This window comes from Tursiops truncatus, chromosome 6 (genome assembly GCF_011762595.2).
Source record: "Tursiops truncatus isolate mTurTru1 chromosome 6, mTurTru1.mat.Y, whole genome shotgun sequence".
Lineage (NCBI taxonomy): Eukaryota > Metazoa > Chordata > Mammalia > Artiodactyla > Delphinidae > Tursiops > Tursiops truncatus.
Genome location: NC_047039.1, coordinates 75,096,292 through 75,123,707, shown reverse-complemented (window position 1 = coordinate 75,123,707; position 27,416 = coordinate 75,096,292). Strand labels below are relative to the sequence as shown.

Here is a 27,416-nt window from a genome sequence, read left to right as displayed (position 1 = left end):
AAATATTAATGTGCTTGATTATGTAGTGCCTCTGGGCAGGATGTAATCAAAAAACAATAAAATGCTTAGGAATAAATTTAACCAAAAAGGTGAAAGATCTCTACACTGAAAACTATGATGAAAGAAATTGAAGAGGACACAAATAAATGGAAAGATATCCTGCGTTTGTAGATCAGAAGAACATTGTTAAAAAATCCATACTACCCAAAGTCATCTATAGATTCAATGCAATCCCTATCAAAATTTCAATGGCATTTTTTCACAGAAATAGAAAAAACAATGCTAAAATTTGTATGGAACCCCCAAAGACCTTGAATAGCCAAATCTTGAGAAAGAATAACAAAGCTGGAAGTATCACACTCCCTGATTTCAAACTGTACTACAAAGCGATAGTAATCAAAACAGTATGGTACCGGCATAAAAACAGACACAGGCCAATGGAACAGAATTGAGAGCCCAGAAATAAATCCATGCCTATATAGCCACATAATATTTGACAAGGGACCTAAGAATACACAATGGGGAAAAGATAGTCTTTTCCATAAATGGTGTTAAAACTGGATAATCACATGCAAAATAATGAAACTGGACCCTTATCTTATGCCATTCACAAAAATTAACTCAAAATGGATTAAAGACTTAAATGTGAGACCTGAAACTATAAAACTCCTAAAAGAAAATACAGGGGAAAATTTCCTTCACAATGGTCTTAGCAATGAACTTTTTGATGTGATACCAAAAGCACAAGCAAGAAAATCAAAAATAAACAAGTGGGACTACATAAAACTAAAAAGCTGTCTGCACAGCAAAAGAAAAAAAATCAACAAAGTGAAGAGGCAACCTATGGAATGGGAGAAAATATTTGCAAATCACATATCAGATAAGGGGTTAATATCCAAAATATTTAAGAAATTCATACAACGTAATAGCAAACAATAATTTTGATTTAAAAATGAGTACAGGACCTAAATATTTTTCCAAAGAACACATACAGATATCTACAGGTAAATGAAAACATGCTAAACATCATTAAACACTAGGGTAATGCAAACCAGAACCACAATGAGATAGCACCTCACACCTGTCAGAATGGTTATGATCAAGAAGACAAGAAATAGATGTTGGTGAGGTTGTAGAGAAAAGGAAACCCTTGTGCACTTTTGGTGGGAATGTAAATTGGTGCAGTCACTAAAACAGTACCCCCATGTTCACTGCAGCATTATCCACAACAGCCAAGAAGTGGAAACAACCTAAGTGTCCATCAACACGTGGGTTAAAAAAATGTGATACATACACACACACACACACACACACACACACACACACACACACAGGAAATATGATGCAGCTATTAGAAAGAAGGAAATTCTGCTAGTTACAACATGGATGGACCCCCAGGGCATGATGCTAAGTGAAATAAGTCAGACAGAGAAAGACAAACACTCTATGATCCCACTTGTATGTGGAATCTAAACAAAGCCAAACTCATAGAAACAGCATAGGACAGTGGTTTCCAGGGGCTTGGGGATAAGGGAAAGGGGATTGGGGGGAAATAGGGGAGACACTGGTCAAAGGATACAAACTTCCAGCTATAAGATACATAAGTTCTGGGGATCTAATGTGCAGCACGGTGACTCTAGGTAACAGTACTGTATTATATACTTGAAAGTTGCTATGACAGTAAACCTTAAATATTCCCACCACACACACAGTCATTAAGTGAGGTGGTGGGTGTGCCAACTAACCTTACTGCGGTCATCATTTCACAGTATTATATGTGTATCAGATCATCACATTGTACACCTTCAGCTCACACAACGTTACATGTCAATTATATCTCGATAAAGCTGTGGAAAAAAAGAGATAAACCTTTATAAGCTTGAACACCACCAACTTGCCTTATCTTATGCACTCCTGCAGGTCTGGGGTCAGGTTCCAAGTTTCCATGAGTTCCACAAATCTTAGAGCATGTATTATGAAAAAGACACCATAGTGCTTTCTCTGTAACTCATGTGAAAACAAATCTTCGGCGAGAAAAATACATATTCAAACAAACAGAAAAAGGCTGTGGGATGGAAATGCTGTCAGCTAGACGTCTGAAGGTGTTGAACGCAAGTCTGGTGCTCCTGGCTCAAAGCTGCACGCACAGCAGGATGCCTGCAAAGCCAGCATCGGCCCAGGGCAACTACCTCGTGCTGAGCATCTTGATAGGAATGCAAGCCCACAGCCCCTCAGGGATTGAAGCTAAATCCTTCACTTTTAGGCAGCTTGTGTAACACTAAAATTCTCACTAGGGGCACTTTATGCTTTAAGACTGTCACTCAGGAACAGGGGTCTGTGAATCAAGGCCTTTGTCCTCAGAGTAACCTTCACAACCACCACCTTGCGCCCAGGAGGCTGTTCTTGTTCTCTCGAAAACTTTGAGGCCTAAAGATGTGCACGCAGTGGGGTTGACTGACCGTCAGCCTGGAAACCCTAACTTCCCAACCCAGCCACAAAACCTGAAATCACATTTCTTTAACACTGATTGTCTACTTGGGAGAAAAATTAAAGGGGCTATGAGTAGCTGCAGGAGATTGAAGAACAAAGCCTAACGGACGACTGCTTCAACTAATACATTCATCTGGGAAAGATGAACAGACTTTGGGGGGGGGGGAGGGTGCTTTGTTTTCAGCAGCACCAAGCTTCTCCGAGTTGGATGCATGACGCTAAGACTTGACCCACTAAAGGTTGAGGCGAGTAGTATTTGTTTCAGCTGAACTCTTTGGGGGCACAGAGGCATCTGACGGAAGTTCTTCAAATAATGGGTAGTTGTCCTAAGGAAGACTCTGCTCTGCTCGATGCATGGTGGTCGGGGGGTCTCACGCCATCCCTCCTGGTGGTTCCTGATGGGGTCGCTTCCTGTCCATGTGCTGCTGTCCACAGGTGGAAGGGCACATGCTCGCCCTGACGGTTTCCTTTGACTTAATTCCCACCACTAACTCATTCTCCTGCTACTTCCCAGCCTCCTGGAAGAAGAAAAATAGCGAACTCAGCTCATTCTTTCTGCCACGTGACACAAGACATGGCCAGGGTACCACCTATGGTAGCTTCTTTTAGAAGAGGCTGTGGAGGCATCTAGTAAAGACTGAGAAATGGCCAACTACTACCTAAGTCTGGGGAGAAATGCTGGGCCACTAGAAACCATTTGGACATTAGTTTGGACTCCACCTGAAGAGTCCAAACATTTACTGCCTAAATTCTCAAAACCCAGACACCTCACATGTACCTTTTAGTGTGTGTACGTTTATTTGCTGCACGCGAGTCAAATAAAGCACGACGTTTATGTGAGTTTAAGTCTTCTGCCAAAATAACAGAAAACTTATTAGTTCCAAATATTTTCATCAAGCTACAGTGTCAGGTTAACGGGGGAGGATCCCCGCCTGAGCAGTGAGATGCCAGGGTCAGGCGTGGGGAATTCTACGAGCCCATCATGGACACAGTGAGTACACACATTGCAAGAACTCAAAAGACTACCTGTGACTGATTCAAGGAGTTTTCAAGCGATGCTGTGATGTCAAAGTCTCCAGAGCCAGTTAATTCATGTGAAACTAAGGGGTGAAGAGCAGCAAGTTATAAGCACCTGGAACGCTCCCTTCCCAATTTCCCTCTAATCTGCCACGGTGGGCACAGAATTTCAACTGCAAGTCCAGAGCCTTGGGGTTTAGGCTGACTTGTCTTCCCTGGGAGATAAGAGAGTTTGGGAAAATCATTGTTCTCCTCTGATGCTTTGTGCCCTATAGCGTAAATTCAGTATTCTGGCATCCAGCCTGTCTAGGCCTGCTGTGAGATCAGACAGAACAACTTCTGTGAAAGCACTGTGCTCATGGTTTTCCTCTGGACTAAAGGCAGCCCTGTGGGAATTCTCCTTCCCTGTAGGCCAAATACCTAAGATCCCAGCTGAGGATTTCCTTCCCTGGGGAGAGGTAAACTAGAGCCCAGCTCCGCTGCTAGTTCCTATCTGGGACCAAAAAATTCTGCCACTTGCTGCCAAAAACCCGAACTAAAACTAAAAGAACTAAAATAAAATGTTAACAGCAGCTTGTAACGAAAGTTAAGTTCCTACCACTAGAACAGCATTGGTGTTAAAATGTTCCAACACGAGAGGTTTTCTGACGTGCTTGGGTTGTCAAAAATACAGTGTTTCCATTGTCAGTTCTGAATGGAAGCTTGAACTGAAAGGCAAATAAGTGCAATTAGTTAAAAGCAAAAAAAAAAAAAAACAAAACAAACAAAAAACAAAAGAACAAAAAAACCCCAAAAAACAAAAAACAGGGATGGTGGTGAGTCACTGCTTCTGCTGCTGATGCCCCAGTGGGAAACTGAGGGGTGGCAGGACCCAGAGCTCGTTGCTGATGCCACCCTACAGGTTGCCCAGGAGCTGGTAGCTCCAGACATGTATATCCAAGAATGTCGAAAGAATTTCTTTTGGTACCCACATCTCTAGAATTTTGTAACTGCTTACTTAATGCTGGGCAAGGAATTCCAGTACAAATCTTACAACTGCCAAAAATATAAGTTGACAAATCCCTTTAGTTATATGATGCCAGTGCAAGAATGTCCAACTGAGGATACAAAAACTGGCCATATGGCGCAGCTGAGAGCATCACTGACGGTCTAGCTGATCAAAGTCTTGCTCGGGGACTGCACCTCTGTCCAGGAATTGCGACATCAATTTCTCCTGCTCTTGGCTGTAGGGTCCCAGGATTTCGTGGCTACGAGATGGCCTGAAACTGAGTTTCTGGATATGCCATGGCTGCGGAACTCCAACCACTTGCAGGTGTTACAGGGCTGCGGTTCAAGCTTCAACACACACCATTCCAGGGTAAGACTGATCTTCTGCAGCTCACTGGCCAAGAAGCCAGTAAGTAGTGGCCCACAAGTGAGGTGTGTACCTGCAAAAACTTTTAGATGTTAGCATCTATCACTGTACATTTGACCTGCCGGTCTTGGAAGGTCTTCAATCAGGGATTCTTTTTACTTCTTGGTAGTTCTACGTAAGTCAACCTTCCAGTCCTACGCACCATTCTGTTCTTTCATTGGAACTAAGTTTTCCCTGGTTCAGGGTGATTCTGTCTTTGTCGTTCTTCAGACTCTGCAAGACCAGACTGGGAGTAAAAACTATGGCAGACCAAGTTATAATTAAAACGACAACATCAAGACTGCTGTGCACAGCAATCCAGGCCTGAGATTGATATCAGAGACATAAAAATCTAATCTGATAAAACCTCAGCAGTGAGAGGAAGTAGATGCCCATTTATTTTAAAAAGCTAGGTTTATTCACACGTTCACCTCGATTTTTGATCCAGTACAACGGCCAGTGTTTTGGATCTCTCTAAGGAGAAAACTGAAGGGCATCACAGACTTGACCCACCAGGCACCAAACAAAAGTTCTAACTCCCTGAGGTAGGCGCTTTCTTCTTCTACAAGTGTCAACACAGTAGGCAAGTGTCAGACTCCTTGTGTCAAGATGATTTTTCTTTTACTCCAATTCTCTATTTATTACTTTATAAGAAATGTTAATAAGGATAAACAGAAATTAATTAAGCTAATACTTCAAAAACGTTATTCATCTGATGTAGCAGCACTCATGGCACTCACATGTGAAGTGCTGCTTCCATGAGGAACACTGCTGAACTCTTAGCACCTAAAGACTCGCTACCTCTCACAGCTGATCACTGAGACACTCCAGACCACCGTGGGGGCTCCCAACGCCCAGCCTTCTTTCTACCCAGTGGATGCATAAAATGTCAGGTTTTTGAGTCCCAGAAGTTTAGAATTCTTTAAGGACCTTCTTATGCTGAAGCTTCACAAAGCCAAGCAGGAGCAGCCCGAGGGACCTCAGGCGTTCAAAGCCTTCAGTGTATCACGTTGGAAACGGTTCCCAAACCCCCAAGGCTGGAAATGGTATGCATCGGCTAACTCTAAAGCAGCCTTGGTCCCACAGAGCTTTCTGGGATCTTGGAAATGTTCTATAAATTGACGTAGTCCAACATGCTAGCCACTAGTTGTATGTGGCAAACTGGACATTTGAGATGTAGTTAGTATGACTGATAAGCTGCATTTTAAATTTTAATCAAGTTAAAATCAAACAGCCACAAATGGCCAGTGGTAACTATATTGAACAGCACAGCTCTAAAGCATCACGGCTTTCGGTAACATGACAACTTTTTGACAAACTAAAGAGGCACGCAATAAATACTTGCCGTCATCGATAACCTCCATCCACCCTCCCTTCTAGCTCTTCTCAAGTAGGAACAAACACAGAACCAAAACAGCAACAATCAGAAAGCCCACATGACTTTTTACAGCAATCTCCCTTGAATAAAACTAGTAATCTTTAATATATACGAGTGGCACAGTCAAAGATGAAAATAAACTAAAGCCAGCAAAACAAAGAATTAGAAATAAGCATACTAGAAGTTATTTATGTTTAATGCTTAAAAGTCTGAATGCACAAACAATCTACCATTATAGAAGTACTGGTGGTCAATACAATGCATTAGAACTATGTACAATGCACAGTTTAGTATCAAAATCTTTCTACACTGTAGAGTTTTACGAAACTGTTAAAGACATCAAACACTAAGCACTTAAGACACCATTTTTTTTTTCCTGCTACCACATTAGGAACGTCAATGGACAATCCATTTCAACTTGCAGCATCCATCCATTTCTAGTATGAAATTAAGTAATTTTCTACTTATACAATAAAGTTTATCTACACAGTTCTCTTGATTTTGATCCATAGCAGCAAAGGCACTGTACATCAGCAGATCCACAGACTTAAAGGATTTTTAAAGCATTCAAACAAAAAATAATAATAAAAAAAAAAGGAGTCACATATCATAGTTTAACAGCAACAACAACAACATAAAAGTTAACAACAATGTTTCTGGCACAATGGCACAGCCTGTGTCCATTTCAGGGACATCCAGCTAAGACATGGAAAGAACCGGAGGTAAAGAAAGCAAGTTCTCATCCCAGGTGAGAGTCCATTCTTTCTGATTTTCAGAGGGAGGTCCTTGCAAATCCTCCTCTGCTCCTTGTCTTGTAAAAGACTTGACTTGCACAGTGGGAGGAATCCTCCCCTGAATCTGTGCAGTTCCCAAAGAACACGCCAAAAAATAACCCATCATTTCTCGTGTTGACAAAACTGCCCAAAGGTATACATCTCCCTCTGCAAAGAAATGTGGCAAAAATACCCAGAAGGGATTAAGTTCTCACTTTGAGGCCAAATTTAATTTGTTCATCTGTCTATAATACAATTAAAAAAAGGGAATTAAAAACATATTACAAAGACACTTGTCAACAAGTCAAAAAAAGAAAAAAAGAAAAAGTCCAATTACTTTTATCGAATATAATCTAAAGCTATAGATATATTGGTTAAAGTTGTCCAAATAGACTCAAATGAATATGACATGGTCTGTCACCTTCTAATTATTCAAATTTCCAAACATCTTTAAAATAAGTAAAAAACAAAAACATCTAACAACACAGCAACATATTGCTTCCATATGTAATTATACATTTCACATCTCTATACAGTCATTAGTCTACATTTAGTGACATTTTTAATCAGTTATTTTAGACCTTCCTTTCCCCTCCTTTGCCAAAAAAAGGGGGGGAGGGGTACCAAATACAACGCATCTTCATTATCAATGCAGGAGCAGACAGCTTTATTTAGTCAGTCATTGTTAGAAAGCCTTCTTTAAACAAAATAAATATATTACAGATATAATACATAATTAAAGATTCCTTTCACTGTTAAGTAGGGTTTATCCATGTTCTTCCGAGTAGATAGCTGAAGATTTGGTATCACAGGTTCTTAACGAGTATTCACAATTCAACAGCAGGAAGGAAGTGGGGGAAGGTGGGGACTGAGCTCCACGACTGCAATGAGTACTGGAAATCCTTGGTTTCGGATGCGGGGGAACAGAAGGATGACAGAACAAAGTGCTACAAGGAGGAGTCCAGTTCGCATGAAGATTTGTCCTTAATAAATAACTTCATAAACCGTGGCCTTCTTATCCCCAGAGCCAGTGACAATGTATTTGTCATCCACAGAAATGTCACAGCTGAGCACCGATGAGGATTCTTTGGACTGGGAAGAGACACACGAACACGTTAAAGACTGAAAGAAAACCCATGAACACTGAGAGGCAGGCCTGGAGGATCTGGAGCAAAAAGAAGCATAACATGTTCCCTTGACCAAAACAGGAGCCCAAGCGAGGAAAGGCAGTCCTGGACGCTGATGAAGGAAGGCTCTACTTCAAATCCTAGTCTCCAGCTAAGAGCACAGGGTTCTCAGTGTGAAAACCCTCACCTTCACTCGGATGGCTTGGATGTAGATGGAGCTGCAGAATGCTAGACACGTCACTTAACCTGTCTCGGCCCTCACCTTCCGTAAAAGAGGTAATTAGGTAAAGACGGCTTACCTGTCTGCCACGACAGAAGGTGGCCTCGGAGTCCAGGTGAGGTAATAGTGGGGAACCATATTGAAAATACTATAGTTTTTGAGATAGGGAATGTAAAAATATTTCAACATAAAACCTCGTCGTCCCCTATGTAAAAATAGAATATAAATGTGCAAGTAGGGAGGAGTTCAATAGTTAGTAAGAAAAATGTTACCACTCTTATTAGAGCTCCAAATACCATGTTCAACTACACCCACTGCAAAGCAGTCACGGTTAACTTTAAACTAAACTGCGCTAAACAAACAAACAAACAAACAAAGCCCACAGGATTTTAACTGGGACTTTGAACGTTTGACACGCAGATGCTAACCTACTACCAGTGTTTCTCAAACTTTTGGAACGCAACCTGTAATAAATACATTTTACTTCACAACCCAGAGACCCGAGACATAATTTTACTTCATAACCCAGAGAAACGAGATATAATACTTATACTCACTACAAAAAATATACTCTTAACATTTTTAATTTCATTTTTTAAAAAAGTGCTGGTTGGGACCATCTAAAAGGTTGTGATCGACAATACAAAAACCACTGTATTACATTATAAACTTCACGACAGTGAGAATCTGCTATTTTTGTCCTATGATCTTGCACAGTACTTTCACTCAATATATGCAGTTTTAGATTCAAATGAATTAATCTCCTCTACGACTTAGTACCACATGGTCAAGAAAACTGCAACGCTGTTATGTTATTCCTAAAAACAGACCACCACCTAGAAAATAACATCCTAAATACAGAAGGTTAAAAAGGAAATCTTCTTTAACTTGCCTATGAAATTCTCACCTACTAGCAGGAGAGGAGAGAGAGATCTGTATGTGAGTGTGTATCATGCCTACAATCTGGTTCTCCTGCAAATAATTCCACAAACTACACAAAGTACCACTGAGTTAATAAGAATAAAAGTTCATAAAATTAATCAAGATTTATTACACTTTTCCACAGCACTCTTTTGGGGGCGGGAAATCAGGAATAACAACACGAATGAATATTCAAGCAAAATGCTCAAATTTTAAACAAAAATTTTAAAAGCCATAATTAAAATTAAATAAATAAATAAATTTCACAGAAGACATGAAACTGCTACTCTAACATGTAAAAAGGGATGGGGTGTGAAGAGCTAGTTAGGGCCACGGGCACGGCACCTTGGCTCTGAGCTCAGAGAGAACTGGACACAACTCCTGTCTGCACAGCTTGCAGCTGTGACCCTAGTCTCCCCCTCAGGCACAGTTTTCCCCTCTGTGCGATAGGAGTGACACTAGCTCCTACCTCCTAGGACACGTCCGTGCGTTATTAACCTGTGAGAAGGCACAGAGAACCATGCAGTGAGCGCACAGTGGGTGAAGGCTACACAAGTGAAGTGTTACCTGGAATATACTGGCCCCGTAAGGTGTTCTCCAGGCATTCAGAAGGTTGTCCTTTCCCGTGCTTACAAACCATTTGCCTATAGGAACAGGGTTTCAAAAAAGGTAGTGTTTATTCCTTTGTCGGAGTCCCAAGACTTGTGTTACAGAGCGTCAAATGATACACAGAAAACTCACCTAATCTGACCTGCAACAAATAAGAGTTTCTTTTCGTTGGAAAAATAAAGCCCACTCTCCTAGATTTAATGAGTCATTTATACTCAGGACAAGGATAAAGTGGATAAACTGCAGAAAATTACATGGTATTTGGGAAGTAGGCATGCGTGAGGAAGTAATATAATTCTGAAGAGGGACACGTCAATGAACTAAAGACCGGACTTGAAATGAATCAGGAGGAAGGAGGAATGACAGGCAGTGGACGCCAGGGGCCTGCTTACCACAATGGGCGAACTTGAGTGACAGGACGCAGCTCTCATGGAGATGGAGCTGGTACTTGTCGGGCTTGGTGACGTGCAGCACCTCCACGTTGCTGTTCTCCATCCCCACCGCCAGCCACTCTCCAGTTGGGCAGTAGCCCAGAGAAAAGATCTAGAATTAAAACAGGTGACGGTGATGGTGGCTATAGAGGACACACTTCCTTTAAAGGGGAGGCACTGCTTCCTCTGGGGATACTACTTAAATAATGAAGGAAATCAAGATAATGTGAATTGTACAGGAAGAAATCAAAGCCAAAGGTGTGATCCCAAGTAATGAGTCAGATCTCCACAATCTAACTTACTAATCAATTGTGTGAAATTCAAAGATCTATAGAGTAATGGTCATTGAAATAAAAACCTGCTAAAAGCCTGTAATAAATGAAATTTTTTTCTGTCCTTCAATAAAATATACACTGTTGTATTTTGACAGAAAACAACAAAATTTTTAGTTATCTAATTCAGAGTAAAAGTGACTCTGTCATGTGGTCAATGAATTGCCGCTGAAGTCTCTCATATATTTCACAAAACCAGGTCTCTAAAATGTCACGTGCACGAGTGCACACCTGGGAGGTGAAGTCGTGCTGCTGCAGCTGCCGCCCTTCGCGCAGGTCCCAGGACCGGACCGTGTTGTCCAAGCCGCCCGTCCAGAGCTTGGTGCCGTCGTTAGAAATGTCAATACAGCTGGCCCCGTCTGTGTGGCCCTGGAATTGCCTGAAGATGCCAACGTGGAGAAAAGTCCTTCAACAGTTAATTTTTAGGTGAACTCAGTTTAGAATTCCTCAGCCATCAATTTCATTACAGGCCCTATGCGTAGATTTCCTTTTGGTTTTTATTATATTTTCTATTATTCAAAGTAATAACAAAGCATATACGTAGAGAGATTAAAGTTTAATTGAGATGCTGAATCTCCTGCACGTTTTGTTTATTTCTGAACACTTACGAAGTCCTCTTCAAATTACTCTTATGCTAAAAACAACTGAAACAACTGATGGAAGGAATTCTCCACCTGAATCAAAAGAAAACACAGCCACGTGAAAATGAACTAATCCAAGATACAACCTGAGACCTATTCTGTCGGTGTGATGTGAAAGAAGGCGAGAATTTCAGAGGGTGCAAGGAGTCGTTTCCCTGCTAGAAGCTCTGGGGATGGGCACAGTGAGCAGCAGAACAAATCCTGCCAGCGAGCAACAACGCAACTGTAGGAGGCTGTGCAGGATGAGAGGCCGTGCTCTCAAGGAAGGAGCGTGGAAAGCACCTCAGCGTGACTCAGCTGCCCCAGGAGCAGGTAAAATGTACGAAAGACACGGGGGCTGGGGCCTCGAAGCCGTTCCTCATAAGAGCCTTACTCAAAAGGCAAAAAAGTGATTAACTGTTTTGTTTTTGGAATCATTTATAGAGCTCCGTCCTGCAAAATACATTACAGACAGACAGCAGGGGCCTCTTCTCCTCCCACCCTCCCCTGGACCTGTAGCTGGGCTCCACTACACCCTCTGCACACCCGTTAGCGGATCACACCTCTGGCTTCCTGCTCTCTCAGGTGCTAACATCTGGAGACACACGTGTTTCAGGGCTTTTCCTATCAGTGCCGATCCTACACAACCTCATTTCTAAACAAACAGTTATGTCTATCCATCCTGTAAGGTGGGGCAACAGATTATCTAGATCATTTCAGGGTGAGGCACACCCAACACAATGCCTGGGCCCAGGGTAAGAGCTCAATGATCATTTGTCGAAGGAAAGAACGTGTCAGATACACACAGCACCAAGGACTGCGCCACGCACTGTGAACCTTCTCAGTGAGTGCCTACTGACAACGATGGTTTGTTAGCACAGGTGGCAAACTACATAAGTCTAACGAGCTCATGAGGTCACGGGCACCTTATGTGCATTAATTATGTAAAACTGACCTCCTGGGACTTCCCTCGTAGTGCAATGGTTAAGAATCCGCCTGCCAATGCAGGGGACACGGGTTCGAGCCCTGGTCCGGGAAGATCTCACATGCCGCAGTGCCACAAAGCCCGTGTGCCACAACTACTGAGCTTGTGCTCTAGAGCCCATGAGCCACAACTACTGAGCCTGTGTGCCACAACTACTGAAGCCTGCATGCCTAGAGCCCGTGCTCCGCAACAAGAGAAGTCACCGCAATGAAAAGCCCGAGCACTGCAACAAAGACCCAACACGGCCAAAGATAAATAAATACATAAATAAATTTATAAAAAAGAAAAATAAATAAAAGCGACCTCCTATTTTAAAACCTGAATTGGTGATGCTTAGTATAATTAAAAAAAAAAAAAAAGAAAGAAAACAACCCCTCATCCGATAAAGTTCAAATGGTGCAGAAAACAAGATTTTACAGCATCTTAAAATGGCCCTATTCTTAACAATTTTTAGTAAGACAGTTATGTTTCATCTTTTTAAAAAGACACACACACAGCTCTCTGGCACAGCACAGGTAAATCCAGTGCCCTGGTCAGGGACCCTGCTGACCCACCTCACCAGCGTCTGGTTGTGCAGGTCCCACACGGCGATGTTGCCGTCGCTGCAGCATGAGAAGCAGACCTTGGAGTCGGGGCTGATGGCCAAGGCGTAGCAGGCGGGGGCCGAGGACGTCAGCTCTGCCTTGATGCGCGGGGTGGGAGCCGCCAGGTCCCAAATGGACAGGGTACTGGCTTCCCCTCCCACAATTAGGGTGCGACCATCAGGGAGCAATCGGCAGGAACGGATGTAGTTATCCCTGTTCTGTAGAGACAAAACCCATCAAGAGGTTATTCATGAGGAAAGGAAAACAGCATTAACATGAGAGCAAAAATCCATAAAAGTGTTGTGTTCCCTCCTGGTTTCAATGAGCTATTTTCACTTATGACAATGATAAAGTGGATTAATGCTAGTAAATTACATGAAATTAAGGAAGTACTTAAACTTGATCTACAAAATTCAGTACTGAGATATTTAATCTTAATTAGCATGAAAATGCAAAGATCTAGACGCACTCTCGGCACCAGCAAATCAACCAGCCGCCTGAGTCATTCGCACATGCAGACGCAGCAGCGCTCACAACCCCGGAGGAGCCACACCGGGAACTGGGTACACACGGCCTGGCTGCTGAAAGGCCCTCTTTCTGCTGCCAAACAAGTGCCAGGGAGCTAGAGACCTTGTGGTCCTTTCCGTTCGCCTGGCCCTGCGTTACCTGGCCAAGGGACAGCATGGGCTCGATTAAGCAGCACCAACTGGAGGCAAGGCTTGACCAAGGCGTGTTACGTGACAGAAAACACCACGTCCTCCCAGCTCGTGAGGTTATGGGAATCTTGTGCAGTCACCTTAAACTGATCTAGCATCGTGCTGCCGCGAAACATGCTACTGCTGGTCCAAGGATGAAAATCAAACTGAAATTTCCTAAATAACCCAAGGACGAATACCCATGAGACAGCTAACGGGGGAGCTAGTGTTTGCCACGTGAAGTATTAAGTTACTCTTGTCTCACAGTGTGACAGATTCTGATACTTGGGTGCACTCTCACAGAAACCATCGTGGGCTCGTAGTTTTCTTAAACTCCTTTATCAGATAGGAAAGCAAGTGGTCTGCCTGTTCCCATGCACTGGGCAGGGTGAATGAAAACTGCACTGGAGCAAGTGCCACACGTGAAGAACCGGATAAATCTACCTTAAGTAACTGAAAGAAGACACACCTTCTCGTCAGCGCTCCAAGTCAAACAGCACAAACCACTGAAGACAACTACCCGCTTGGGATCAATTCTGTGTGTTACTGATACATCCAGGTCCTATTTTCTGCATGAGGGCTTAAACCACGTTCATCCACGTTCACTCACCAGACAGTCGAGCTGAGAGACGGGGCTCTTGTTGCCGGGGTGGCTGATGTCCCAGACCTTGACGCAGCCCTTGCCGCCCGTGTACACGTGTCGCGTGGGGTTGCTGATGGTCACCGCACACACCACCTCCCCGTGGTTCAGGGTATTGATCTGGCGAGCGTGGCGGGGGATGCCGGGGCCAATGAGGGCGTCCGGGGGGAAGGGGACAGGCTGCATCTGACCGTCCGCAGTAACGTGGAAGGAGTATGCTCTAAGGCAGTGGCGAGGAGAAAAGATAGGAAAGGGAGAATGCAAAAAATGTTACTTAACTGATCACTGTAATGAGACGAGAAATAAAACATTTTCAGTGCTACGTATGATCTGCAAACAAGTCAAATTTACTGAATATGGTGGAAAGAACATAACTTTCAGAGGCACAGAGCTAAATCTATGATCAAATACCGCATCAACTCTTTGCTAGCTGCTGTGTGACATCAGTAGTTACATAACCTCTCTGAACCTTACTTGATTCTGATCTTTAAAATGGAGTGAAGGCTACCTACGCTTCTTAGAGAATTTAATAAGATCACCAATGCCCAGCATAGTAACTACTTCTCCAGGGCACTCTACAAACTTGCATTGCCTTCTACTTCAGGTGATTCAGAAGCCTGTGGTAAGATTTTAACCTATAGATCACTTCACTCCAATCAAGTGACTTACTAATGAAAATCTGTAAGCTAAAATTATGAAGTTTTAAGGTGTTAAGAGGATCTAGGCCTAGATACTGAAATGGCACATGACCCACCAAAAAAGGAAAAAAAAAATTGGATTAAGTCCCATCAGACTTGACAATAACAAATCCTAGTAATCCCATTCCCAATAGAGTCAGAACCTAAAAAAGCATCCTGTGTGACTGCCCCAGAGGCCCACCTGTGAGTTCCTATCAGCAGCTCCAACTCCAGGCCATTTCCAGGGAAAACCCTCCAGTTGTGAAAGCATTTGGCTCTAAAATGCAACTTAAGTTAAAGCATCTGCCTCAACAGACACCTCTATTCTTAAGGCACTGAAGTCAGGGAACAGTCAGCAAGTGAGGCTGTTGGGATGCATGTTGGGTTTCAGGAGGCAGGAGATGTCGGCGGTAGGCAGGAGGGAGCAGAGCCTGTCTTGGGGAACCATCACGGGCAGTAGCCCACTTTGGAGATGATGTCATTGTCTTTGGCACTGAGCTTCAGAATGTGCTCTGTTTATGGGAAGAAGTTTATGAAAGACATACCAAGGGAAAACATTTGTGGGTAGACAAAGGACAGGAGCTTGGACCTATCGGGGAAGTTTTAGAACCAAAGCAGTTCACAGTTCCTTAATGCAAAAATCTACAGGCTAGCCACATGCATCAAAATTCAGCCCACTATTGAGGGGACATCATCAACAAAGTCCCAAGTGTCCCCAGAAAGGACGCGGCTGTGGCAGATTTGGGGACCAGAGGGCAGAGGGCTTTCTCTCTCTGTAAATTATGCAGAGAAGTGGGTTAGAACTGGGCTGTAGAAGAGAAGGAGTATGTTGGACTGCTGAGGGGGAAGTGGTGGGAAGCTGGGAAGACAAGAGACATATTCCCGTGGTCGAAGCAACGGACTTGGAGAAATGTTGGATGCGTGGCCTGGGAGAGAGAGATGCTGAGCAGGGCTCTCAGGCTCGGAACCCAGGTGGCTAGGTAGGCCACAATACATTAGTGAAGGTGACAGGGAAGCATAACCGAAGGGGACACACGTGGGGAGGTAAATGGTACGGTTTTCTCCAACCTGAGGGCAGGTGAGAACCCAAACATCTCAACCAGAAGTTGAGCACTGTGATTCAGAAGAGAGTTCAGGTCAGAAAGATCGATGTGTGCTCATCCACAAAGAAGTGATAGTTGAAGCTAAAGGAGCAGAAAAGAATAATCCTGGGGCAGATTATATAATGAGTAGACTAGATGCAAAATTTAAGAAAATGCTTACAACATGTAGGGGACCTCCAGCAAGAGCAGTCAGAGAGGCAGATAATCAGGAGAGACAAGAACATGGAAAGGGGGAGTAGATGGTCAATCACATATTTCTTGGGTTATCCCAGTGCGAGAAGCACTTGGGGATGCAACAGAAAGGACTGGGGATACAACAGAGAGGAAAAAACCCACCTACTCCTTATTCTCCAAAAGTTACTTTCTGGGGGTTGGGGGTAGGTGGCAGGTGGGCTGAGGGGCTGATTCATTAGTGAGATACTAACATATATAAAGGTTAATATGTCAGATGGTCAATGCTATGAACAATGGACAGGCCATGTACTCTGGGAATTGGACAAAGTGAGATAACAGGGAAATTCATGGCAATGGGGCTGCAATATAAAGAACAGGTATTCATTTCCTCGGCCAAGAAAGGAAGATGGTATGAGAAGGAGTATGGTACACTGAAGGCCAGAGGGAGGTAGGATGCTTACGCTATTCACTTAGTCAGAAAATATTTATTAAATACCCAATATGAATCAGGTACTATCAGATGCTGGGGAATCAGAGGTGAATAAGATATTCAAAGTCCCTATCCTCCAGAGCCTACATCCCAGAAGGGAAAAGAGCTAATATATAAGCTGATAAATCAGTAACCTCCGACGGCAGTAAATGTGCGCTCTCTCTCTCTCTCTCACACACACACACACCCACACACCCACCCACACACACACACAGAGTTTCAGATAAAAGAGACGGGAAGGCGCGCAGCAAGGTCCGAGGCGGTGTGCAAGCTGAGAGCTGAGGCAGGACCTAGTCTTGCATGCATAGAGAAGGGAGGGGGCGGTCAATGCAAGTCTTAGAAGCAGCAGCAAGGGAGAAAGCCAGGGGCACTCAGGGGAGAGTGACAGGCTGGAGAGGGGTGCAGGGGCCATGTGAAAAAGGGCCTCGTAGGCTGTGAGGCAGAGTCCGGCCTGTTATTCCGAGTGGAGTGGGAAGTCACTGCAGACTTGTGTGTGGGGGCAGTGAGCGCCATGATTCAGTTCATGTTTTCAAAAGACTGTTCTGGTTGTTGGGGGAAGCATGGATTGTAGGTGGCAGAATGGAAGAGGGAAAACTAGTCAGGGGGCTAGTGCAGCAAGCTAAGGGGAAGCTAGTAGCCAGGGCTTGAGAGGCGGTTAGAAAGCTGGGAACGGATCTGCAATTCCAGATTTCTCTGCGTAGAGGCAGAGAAGGCTGTACTGGATGGCACGCATGGATCCTGGAGGTGACAGTGAGGGCTGATGGCAAGGTCTTCTTTGGGGTCTGTAAGTAGGTAACTGAAGTCGAGACGGGCAGAGGTTCACTAGAGGTGATGTGGCCCAAGCCCTGAGACGATGTTACTGGGGGCCTGACCTTGTGAACAGCAGTGACACCCAGGATGATGGCAGGCTCTGAGTGGACCAAGTGTCAAGTTTTTAATTAATTGGGAAATCTCCCAGCAAGGCTGAGGAGGGGGTAGAGACCCACGGCACAGGCCTGAAAGGGGTTGGGTTTTCACAAGAAGGTAGAAGGAGTCCAGTTCCGGAAGAGACTGGAAAGGAACAGGAGGTGGGGGTGGGAATCAACCACAGCCTTTATCAGCCCTGCCACTGGCTTCGACTGCTGATGTGAAGTGAATGAAAGGGCACCCTTTGGAGGGCTGCAGGTGAAGGGGTCCCCTCGGGAGAGAGCCAGGCATCCGTTCAGGCAAGGAGGGGAAGGCAGTAATGCTTGTAGAGAAAGGCTGAGATTCTGAGGGATGACAATGGAGACAAAGGCTAACTGATTTAGCAATTAAGAGATCATGACGACTAAATCTTAAAGAAAGAAAAAGGAAGATTATTCCAAGTTTAGAGATGGTGTTATACATTCTTAATGATAATCTCCTTGAAAAGACATCCCTTCTCTCCCCTCTAGAATAACTAAATGGTTTTTAAAGAGTCTTGAGAATTTAAAATAGTTAAGAAATCAGGCACACCATTTCTCTTGAGGTTTTCAATATGACATTATTCAACTCAACCACAACCACTCTGTGAGCACCTACTATGTTCCTGGAACTCCCTTATTAAGAATTTCAAGTCTAATTGCATTAAGGATATAATGTAGCCCCGTGTTTACTATTTATATAAGACACTCAAAACTGGAAGAAAGAAAGCTCTAGTACATACTTATCATCAGATTTCAACAAACTCTTTGATGTGTAACTAGCAAAGAGTACTGGAATGTGTAATAAAAGCCAACCTTCCTAGAAATTAGGGAGGCCCAGGCTTGAAAACCCTTTCTTTTTCTACCTAATTAAATGCATCAATACTCCTTATCCACATATTCTGATTTAGATGTCATGCTGAGATACAGTATCAGGTAAGACACTTGCCTTGCCCATAAGTGGCTTGTAATCTAGGAAGCATGATGAGAAAAGTGCAGAAGTGATTACAATACCAGGTGCAAGATGGGAAGGATGAAGTTCTGTGGTGGTTCAAAAACCAAAAATAAAGCTTATGTTTCATGACAGACATGGTATTGGAGATGGGTTTTAGAGAATGGAAGGATTTTTCCAAAGAGGGAGGAAGATGGAAAAACCATTCCAGGTGGAGGGAGCAGCTCTAAAAGGAAGAGGTAAAATCATCTGGGAAAGTCCTGGATTGGTTTTAATTGGGGAATTCACTTATTCAACAATGACCCAACACAGTAAGTACTTGAAGGAGAGGGCCCGAGTACAGCCTGATAAAATACACTGCGCGTGCGCACGCACGCACACACACACACACACACACAATGTATAAGACGGAGGGCCTAGAAGGTCGGCCTGAGAATTTCACAAACAGAATTTACTGAAGAGTGTTTTTTAGGAGGAGGAGGAGTGGGACATTACTGGGGCAAAGCCACTCATAGAATAAATTTGGTAGCAAGGAGTACAATGGATAGGAGGAATAAGAGACAATTATTTGAATAATCTAGACGAGAGGCAATGGGGGACCTGAACTGGGCAAGGAGAAGGATGACACACTAGAAGTAACTGGATATGAAACTGTGTAGGACTCAACTAATGAGATGTGAGGAAGAAGCCAATAATAACTGAGTTTCTGAGCTCAGGGAACAAGGAACAGAGTACTCTGAAAACCAGGTGATTGGGAGGAACATCTAGTCTGGGGAAGCATTTTGTGAATATGATGAATTTGTAGTGCAAGTAATACACACTCAAGATGTCTAGCTGAGATGTCCAACAAAGAACTAAAAATACGGGGCTGGAAGGAATAGGGGCAGGGAGACAGAGAAATTCTCTCTCGGGAGGCAAAGCTACTAAAAGCTAAGAGTGATCTCCAAGGGAGATGGTGAAAAGAGGAAGTTTGGACTTTCTGACAGAACTATACTTCAAACAATTCAGACATCTGCAAATCTGTTTAAAACGTGTATCGAAGTTGCTGTTTTATCTGGATCATCATCTTTTGATGAAACCCCAGCATAGTTGAGAAGATCCTTGGCCTTCCCACCTCCACCTCCCTCTATGAGAGGCCCACTTCAGTAATGCCATACTCATCAGTTCCATGCTTTGCGACACCTTGCCCAAGTTTCCAACGTCTCACGAGATAGAACTAGACCTTGAATTCACAATGAGAGGTCTGGCTGTTGTACTGATACTTCATGCAGGAGGACAGAAGACTGGGTTCTAGTAGCATGTGAACCCACTAGCAGGTTAGCCAGCCCACAAATACTTGAGGGTTGGCTGTGTGTCAGGAATTGTTCCTATTTTGAAAAATCTTGCTTTATAAAGACAAATAAAAACAACAACAGAGAAGAATTTCTGAATTCTGAGCAGCCTAAAACCCATAAATCTGAGATTTTTTGTTATGGCTGAAATCACATGTCATTCCCCATAATATAATTAGTGCAATGGTTTTAATCAAATACTTTTACGCTATTTATAAAGGTCTCATGTAAGTAGCAAGTGAGGAAGAAAGTCCACTTTTGGCTTATGTTGAAATTAAACTCTGCTCTCATTCTAGTCAGTTATTGAGTGGAACCTTTGCTAATTCACCAGCATAAGCAACTGGACCCAATGTGCATTATCAAATAAATGCTATTTTATTAATTAGTTTGGAACATGCATTTAATTATAATTTTTGATGATATCTAGCAATTATTCTGTAAAAATAATTAGGACAGAGGTGCGCGACTGTCTTTCTAGAGGAGGGCAGTTACGTTGTGCGTGTGGTGAGGGAGGGAGGGAGGCCTTCGGGTGACTTATTATGTTTTATGTTCTAGCACAAAAAATAGTTTTCCTGTTGAAAAACATGGACAAGTTTCATAGCTTTGTAAAACTCTTTAATGAAAGTACTTCTCTCTATATGCATAAATGAGTGTGAATTTATAGGCCTTGGTGTCTTGGTAAAGACACACCAATGACAGGAACAGGGAGTCTGATTTACTCAGTCTAATCTCCTTGGGCCATCTCTGCCTCCCACCATGGTCTACTGCATGAGCAATTGAAAGAACGGTAATAACCTGGGCAAAGCTCAAGGGGAAATGATGCTGCAGTTGACTCAAGAGCCACTGCATAGCAAACACTGTGCCAAACATATACCGTATCATCGCATCCTCATGCCCTCCTTATCAGGGAGGTGCCAGCCCTGCTGTAAAGATGAGCCAACTGAAGCTCCTAATAAAGTCACCTCCTTCCCAGTGTCAACCGGCAGAGTCAGAATCCAAACTTGCATCTGTCACACTCCAGGATTCATATTGTTGAACACACCGCGCTCTCTTTGGGGTTCTTGATGTCATTTGCCAATTGCATTTGGCGTGTGTCACTCCAGGAACAAAAATTCTCAGCCATGGAGATTGGTTCAAGATGGCAGATTAGAAGGACGTGCGCTCACTCCCTCTTGTGAGAGCACTGAAATCACCACTAACGGCTGAACTATCATCGACAGGAAGACACTGGAACTCACCAAAAATGATACCCCACATCCAAAGACAAAGGAGAAGCCACAATGACACCGTAGGAGGAGCGCAATCACAGTAAAATCAAATCCCGTAACTGCTGGGTGGGTGACTCACAAACTGGAGAACACTTATACCACAGAAGTCCACCCACTGGAGTGAAGGTTCTGAGCCCCACATCAGGCTTCCCAACCTGGGCGGCTGGCAACGGGAGGAGGAATTCCTAGAGAATCAGCCTTTGAAAGATAGCGGGATTTGATTGCAGGACTGGAGGAAACAGAGACTCCACTCTTGGAGGACACACACAAAGTAGTGTGCTCATCGGGACCCAGGGGAAGGAGCAGTGACCCCATAGGAGACTGAACCAGACCTACCTGCTAGTGTTAGAGGGTCTCCTGCAGAGGCGGGGTGTGGCTGTGTCTCACCATGAGGACAAGGACACTAGCAGCAGAAGTTCTGGGAAGTAATCCTTGGAGTGAGCCCTCCCAGAGTCCGCCATTAGTCCCACCAAAGAGCTCGGGTAGGCTGCAGTGTTGGGTCGCCTCAGGCAAAACAACCAACAGGGAGGGAACCCAGCCCCACCCATCAGCAGACAAGTGGATTAAAGTTTTACTGAGCTCTGCCCACCAGAGCAACAGCCAGCTCTACCTACCACCAGTCCCTCTCATCAGGAAACTTGCACAAGCCTCTTAGATAGCCTCATCCACCAGAGGGCAGACAGCAGAAGCAAGAAGAACTACAGTCCTGCAGCCTGTGGAACAAAGACCACATTCACAGAAAGACAAGATGAAAAGGCAGAGGGCTATGTACCAGATGAAGGAACAAGATAAAACCCCAGAAAAACAACTAAATGAAGTGGAGATAGGCAACCTTCCAGAAAAAGAATTCAGAATAATGACAGTGAAGATGATCCAGGACCTCGGAAAAACGATGGAGGCAAAGATCGAGAAGATGCAAGAAACGTTTAACAAAGACCTAGAAGAATTACAGAACAAACAAACAGGGATGAACAATACAATAACTGAAATGAAAAATACACTAGAAAGAATCAACAGCAGAAGAACGGTAAGTGACCTGGAAGACAGAATAGTGGAATTCACAGCTGTGGAACAGAATAAAGAACAAAGAATGCAAAGAAATAAAAACAGCCTAAGAGACCTCTGGGACAACATTAAATGTAACAACATTCACATTATAGGGGTCCCAGAAGAAGAGAGAAAGGACCTGAGAAAATATCTGAAGAGATTATAGTCGAAAACTTCCCTAACATGGGAAAGGAAATAGCCACCCAAGTCCAGGACGCACAGATAGTCCCAGGCAGGAGAAACCCAAGGAGAAGCACGCCGAGACACATAGTAATCAAACTGACAAAAATAAAAGACAAAGAAAAATTACTGAAAGCAACAAGGAAAAAACAACAAATAAAATACAAGCAAACTCCCATAAGGTTAACAGCTGATCTCAGCAGAAACTCTACAGGATAGAAGGGAGTGGCATGATATATTTAAAGTGATGAAGGGGAAGAACCTACAACGAAGATTACCCTGCAGGGGTCTCACTCAGATTCGACATAGAAATCAAAAGCTTTACAGACAAGCAAAAGCTAAGAGAATTGGGCACCACCAAACCAGTTCTGCAACAAATGCTAAAGGAATTTCTCTAAGAGGGGAACACAAGAGAATTAAAGGACCTACAAAAACAAACCCATAACAATTAACAAAATGATAATAGGAACATACATATCGATAATTACCTTAATCGTGAATGGATTAAATGCTCCAAACAAAAGACACAGGCTCACTGAATGGATACAAAAACAAGACCCGTATATATGCTGTCTATAAGAGACCCACTTCAAACCTAGGGACACATACAGACTGAAAGTGAGGGGAGGGAAAACATATTCCATGCAAATGCAAATCAAAAGAAAGCTGGAGTAGCAATATTCATATCAGATAAAACAGACTTTAAAATAATGAATGTTACAAGAGACAAGGAAGGACACTACACAATGATCAAGGGATCAATCCAAGAAGATATAACAATTATAAACATATATGCACCCAACATAGGAGCACCTCAATACATAAGGCAACTGCTAATGGCTATAAAAGAGGAAATTGACAGTAACACAATAATAGTGGGGGACTTACAACCTCACTTACACCAATGGACAGGTCATCCAAACAGAAAATTAATAAGGAAACACAAGCTTCAAATGACACAATAGACCAGATAGATTTAATTGATATTTATAGGACATTCCAGCCAAAAACAGCAGATTACACTTTCTTCTCAAGTGTGCATGGAACATTCTCCAGGATAGATCACATCTTGGGTCACAAATCAAGCCTCAGTAAATTTAAGAAAATTGAAATCATATCAAGCATCTTTTCTGACCACAACGTTATGAGATTAGAAATCAATTACAAGGGAAAAAAACGTAAAAAACACAAACACACAGAGGTTAAACAAAACGTTACTAAATGACCAAGAGACCACTGAAGAAATCAAAAAATACCTAGAGACAGGGCTTCCCTGGTGGTGCAGTGGTTGAGAGTCCAGCTGCCGATGCAGGGGACACGGGTTTGTACCCCGGTCCGGGAAGATCCCACATGCCGTGGAGCGGCTGGGCCCGTGAGCCATGGCCGCTGAGCCTGAGTGTCCAGAGCCTGTACTCCGCAACGGGAGAGGCCACAAAGAGGTCCGTGTACCGAAAAAAACAAACAAAAAAAACAAAACAAAAAAACCTAGAGACAAATGACAATGAAAACATGATGATCCAAAACCTATGGGATGCAGCAAAAGCAGTTCTAAGAGCGAAGTTTATAGGAATACAAGCCTACCTCAAGAAACAAGAAAAATCTGAAATAAACAATCTAACCTTACACCTAAAGGAACTAGAGAAAGAAGAACAAAGAAAACCCAAAGTTAGTAGAAGGAAAGAAATCATAAAGATCAGAGCAGAGATAAATGAAATAGAAACAAAGAAAACAATAGCAAAGATCAATAAAACTAAAAGCTGGTTCTTTGAGAAGATAAACAAAATTGATAAACCATTAGCCAGACTCATCAAGAAAAAGAGGGAGAGGATTCAAATCAATAAAACTAGAAATGAAAAAAGGAGAAGTTATAACAGAAACCACAGAAATACAAAGCATCCTAAGAGACTATTACAAGCAACTCTATGGCAATAACATGGACAACCTGGAAGAAATGGACAAATTCTTAGAAAGGTATAACCTTCCAAGACTGAACCAGGAAGAAATAGAAAATATGAACAGACCAATCACAAGTAATGAAATCGAAGCTGTGATTGAAAATCTTCCAACAAACAAAAGTCCAGGACTAGACGCTTCACAGGTGAATTCGATCAAACATTTAGAGAAGAGCTAACACCCATCCTTCTCAAACTCTTCCAAAAAAACTGCAGAGGAAGGAACACTCCCAAACTCATTCTACGAGGCCACCATCACCCTGATACCAAAACCAGGCAAAAATACTACAAAAAAAGAAAATTACAGACCAATACCACTGATGAATATAGATGCAAAAATCCTCAACAAAATACTAGCAAACAGAATCCAACAACACATTAAAAGGATTATATACCATGATCGAGTGGGATTTATCCCAGGGATGCAAGGATTCTTCAATATATGCAAATAAATCAATGTGACACACCATATTAATAAATTGAAGAAAATCATATGATCATCTCAATAGATGCAGAAAAAACTTTTGACAAAATTCTACACCCATTTATGATAAAAACTGTCCAGAAAGTGGGCACAGAGGGAACCTTCCTCAACATAATAAAGACCACATACGACAAACCCACAGCAAACGTCATTCTTAATGGTGAAAAACTGAAAGCATTTCCTCTAAGATCTGGAACAAGACAAGGATGTCCACTCTCGCCACTATTATTCAACACAGTCTTGGAAGTCCTAGCCACGGCAATCAGAGAAGAAAAAGAAATAAAAGGAATACAAATTGGAAAAGAAGTAAAACAGTCACTGTTTGCAGATGACATGATACTATACACAGAGAATCCTAAAGATGCCACCAGAAAACTACTAGAGCTAATCAATGAATTTGGTAAAGTAGCAGGATACAAAATTAATGCACAGAAATCTCTTGCATTCCTATACACTAATGATGAAAAATCTGAAAGAGAAATTATGGAAACACTCCCATTTACCACTGCAACAAAAAGAATAAAATACCTAGGAATAAACCTACCTAGGGAGACAAAGACCTGTATGCAGAAAACTGTAAGACACTGATGAAAGAAATTAAAGATGATACCAACAGATGGAGAGATATACCTGTTCCTGGACTGGAAGGATCAATATTGTGAAAATGACTATACTACGCAAAGCAATCTACATACTCAATGCAATCCCTATCAAATTACCAATGGCATTTTTTTTTTTACAGAACTAGAACAAAAAAAAAGCTTAAAATTGTATGGAGACACAAAAGACCCTGAATAGCCAGAGCAGTCTTGAGGGAAAAAAACGTAGCTGGAGAAATCTGACTCCCTGACTTCAGACTGTACTACAAAGCTACAGTAATGAAGACAATATGGTACTGGCACAAAACCAGAAATATAGATCAACAGAACAGGATAGAAAGCCCAGAGATAAACCCATGCACATATGGTCACCTTATTTTTGAAAAAGCAGGCAAGGATATACAATGGAGAAAAGACAGCCTCTTCAATAAGTGGTGCTGGGAAAACTGGACAGCTACATGTAAAAGAATGAAATTACAACACTCCCTAACACCATACACAAAAATAAACTCAAAATGGATTAAAGACCTAAATGTAAGACCGGTCACTATAAAACTCTGAGAGGAAAACATAGGAAGAACACTCTTTGACATACATCACAGCAAGATCTTTTTTCATCCACCTCCTAGAGTAATGGAAATAAAAACAAAACAAATGGGACCTAACGAAACTTAAAAACATTTGCAGAGCAAAGGAAACCATAAACAAGACGAAAAGACAACCCTCAGAATGGGAGGAAATATTTGCAAATGAATCAACGGACAAAGGATTAATCTTCAAAATATATAAACAGCTCATGCAGCTCAATATTAAAAAAACAAACAACCCAATCCAAAAATGGGCAGAAGACCTAAATAGACATTTCTCCAAAGAAGACATACAGATGGCCAAGAAGCACATGAAAAGCTGCTCAACATCACTAATTATTAGAGAAATGCAAATCAAAACTACAATGAGGTATCACCTCACACCAGTTAGAATGGGCATCATCACAAAATCTACAAACAACAAATGCTGGAGAGGGTGTGGAGAAAAGGGAACCCTCTTTCCCGGTGGGTGGGAATGTAAATTGATAACAGCCACTATACAGAACAGTATGGAGGTTCCTTAAAAAACTAAAAATAGAACTACCATACGACCCAGCAATCCCACTACTGGGCTTATACTGAGAGAAAACCATAATTCAAAGAGTCATGTACCAGAATGTTCACTGCAGCTCTATTTACAATAGCCAGGTCATGGAAGCAAGCTAAATGCCCATCAACAGACGAATGGATAAAGAAAATGTGGTACATATACACAATGGAATATTACTCGGCCATAAAAAGGAACGAAAATGTGTCATTTGCAGAGATGTGGATGGATCTAGAGACTGTCACGCAGAGTGAAGTAAGTCAGAAAGTGAAAAACAAATATCATATATTAACGCATACATGTGGAACCTAGAAAAATGGTACAGATGAACCGGTGTGCAGGGCAGAAATAGAGACACAGATGTAGAGAACAAATGTATGGACACCAAGTGGGGAAAGTGGTGGTGGGTGGTGGTGGTGGTGGGATGAATTGGGAGATTGGGATTGACATGTATACACTGATGTGTATAAAATGGATGACTAATAAGAACCTGCTGTATAAAAAAATTCAAAAATTCAAAAAAAAAAATTCTCAGCCATCCTGAAACCCACCAATGTTCCTCCCAAAAGGATCTCAACAATTTTATAATGCTATGTGTCAAGACGGGGGCAAGGAAGGGAGCCCAGCTCAAGGCTCAGGAGTGCCTCTTGAATCAGACCAGCTGGGATTTTACAGTGGTTCAACTGGCCCAAATCCCCACACTGAGACTGTTACTGCTTCTTTAGATATACCTAACACACTTTCACCCCTCGGGGCCTCTGGGCAGCAGCAGAGATGAGAAGCACCACCTCATTTGGTAGTGGTTACACTATAGTTCTGGGTGCAACTGCCGGTTAACTAAGTGGTAACTCTACAGTACCTGAAAACGGGATGATATCACTTCCCTC

The 27,416-nt window shown here is 42.7% G+C and overlaps 1 protein-coding gene across 12 annotated transcripts in view; it reads right to left on the bottom strand.

Moving 5' to 3' along the window:
• Positions 1-6,456: 6,456 nt before the first annotated feature.
• The window catches only part of TLE4 (TLE family member 4, transcriptional corepressor), a 152,873-nt gene continuing 131,913 nt past the window's right edge, over positions 6,457-27,416 (bottom strand). For all 12 annotated transcript variants that reach the window (XM_019949028.3, XM_019949029.3, XM_019949033.3 and 9 more), the window contains 6 exons: positions 14,186-14,435; positions 12,851-13,098; positions 10,923-11,070; positions 10,321-10,471; positions 9,887-9,963; positions 6,457-8,143 (listed from right to left, as the gene is read on the bottom strand). In XM_019949028.3, the coding sequence (XP_019804587.1) occupies positions 8,036-8,143; positions 9,887-9,963; positions 10,321-10,471; positions 10,923-11,070; positions 12,851-13,098; positions 14,186-14,435 (982 nt within the window). In that variant the 3' untranslated portion in view covers positions 6,457-8,035. The remainder of the gene's footprint in view (positions 8,144-9,886; positions 9,964-10,320; positions 10,472-10,922; positions 11,071-12,850; positions 13,099-14,185; positions 14,436-27,416) is intronic.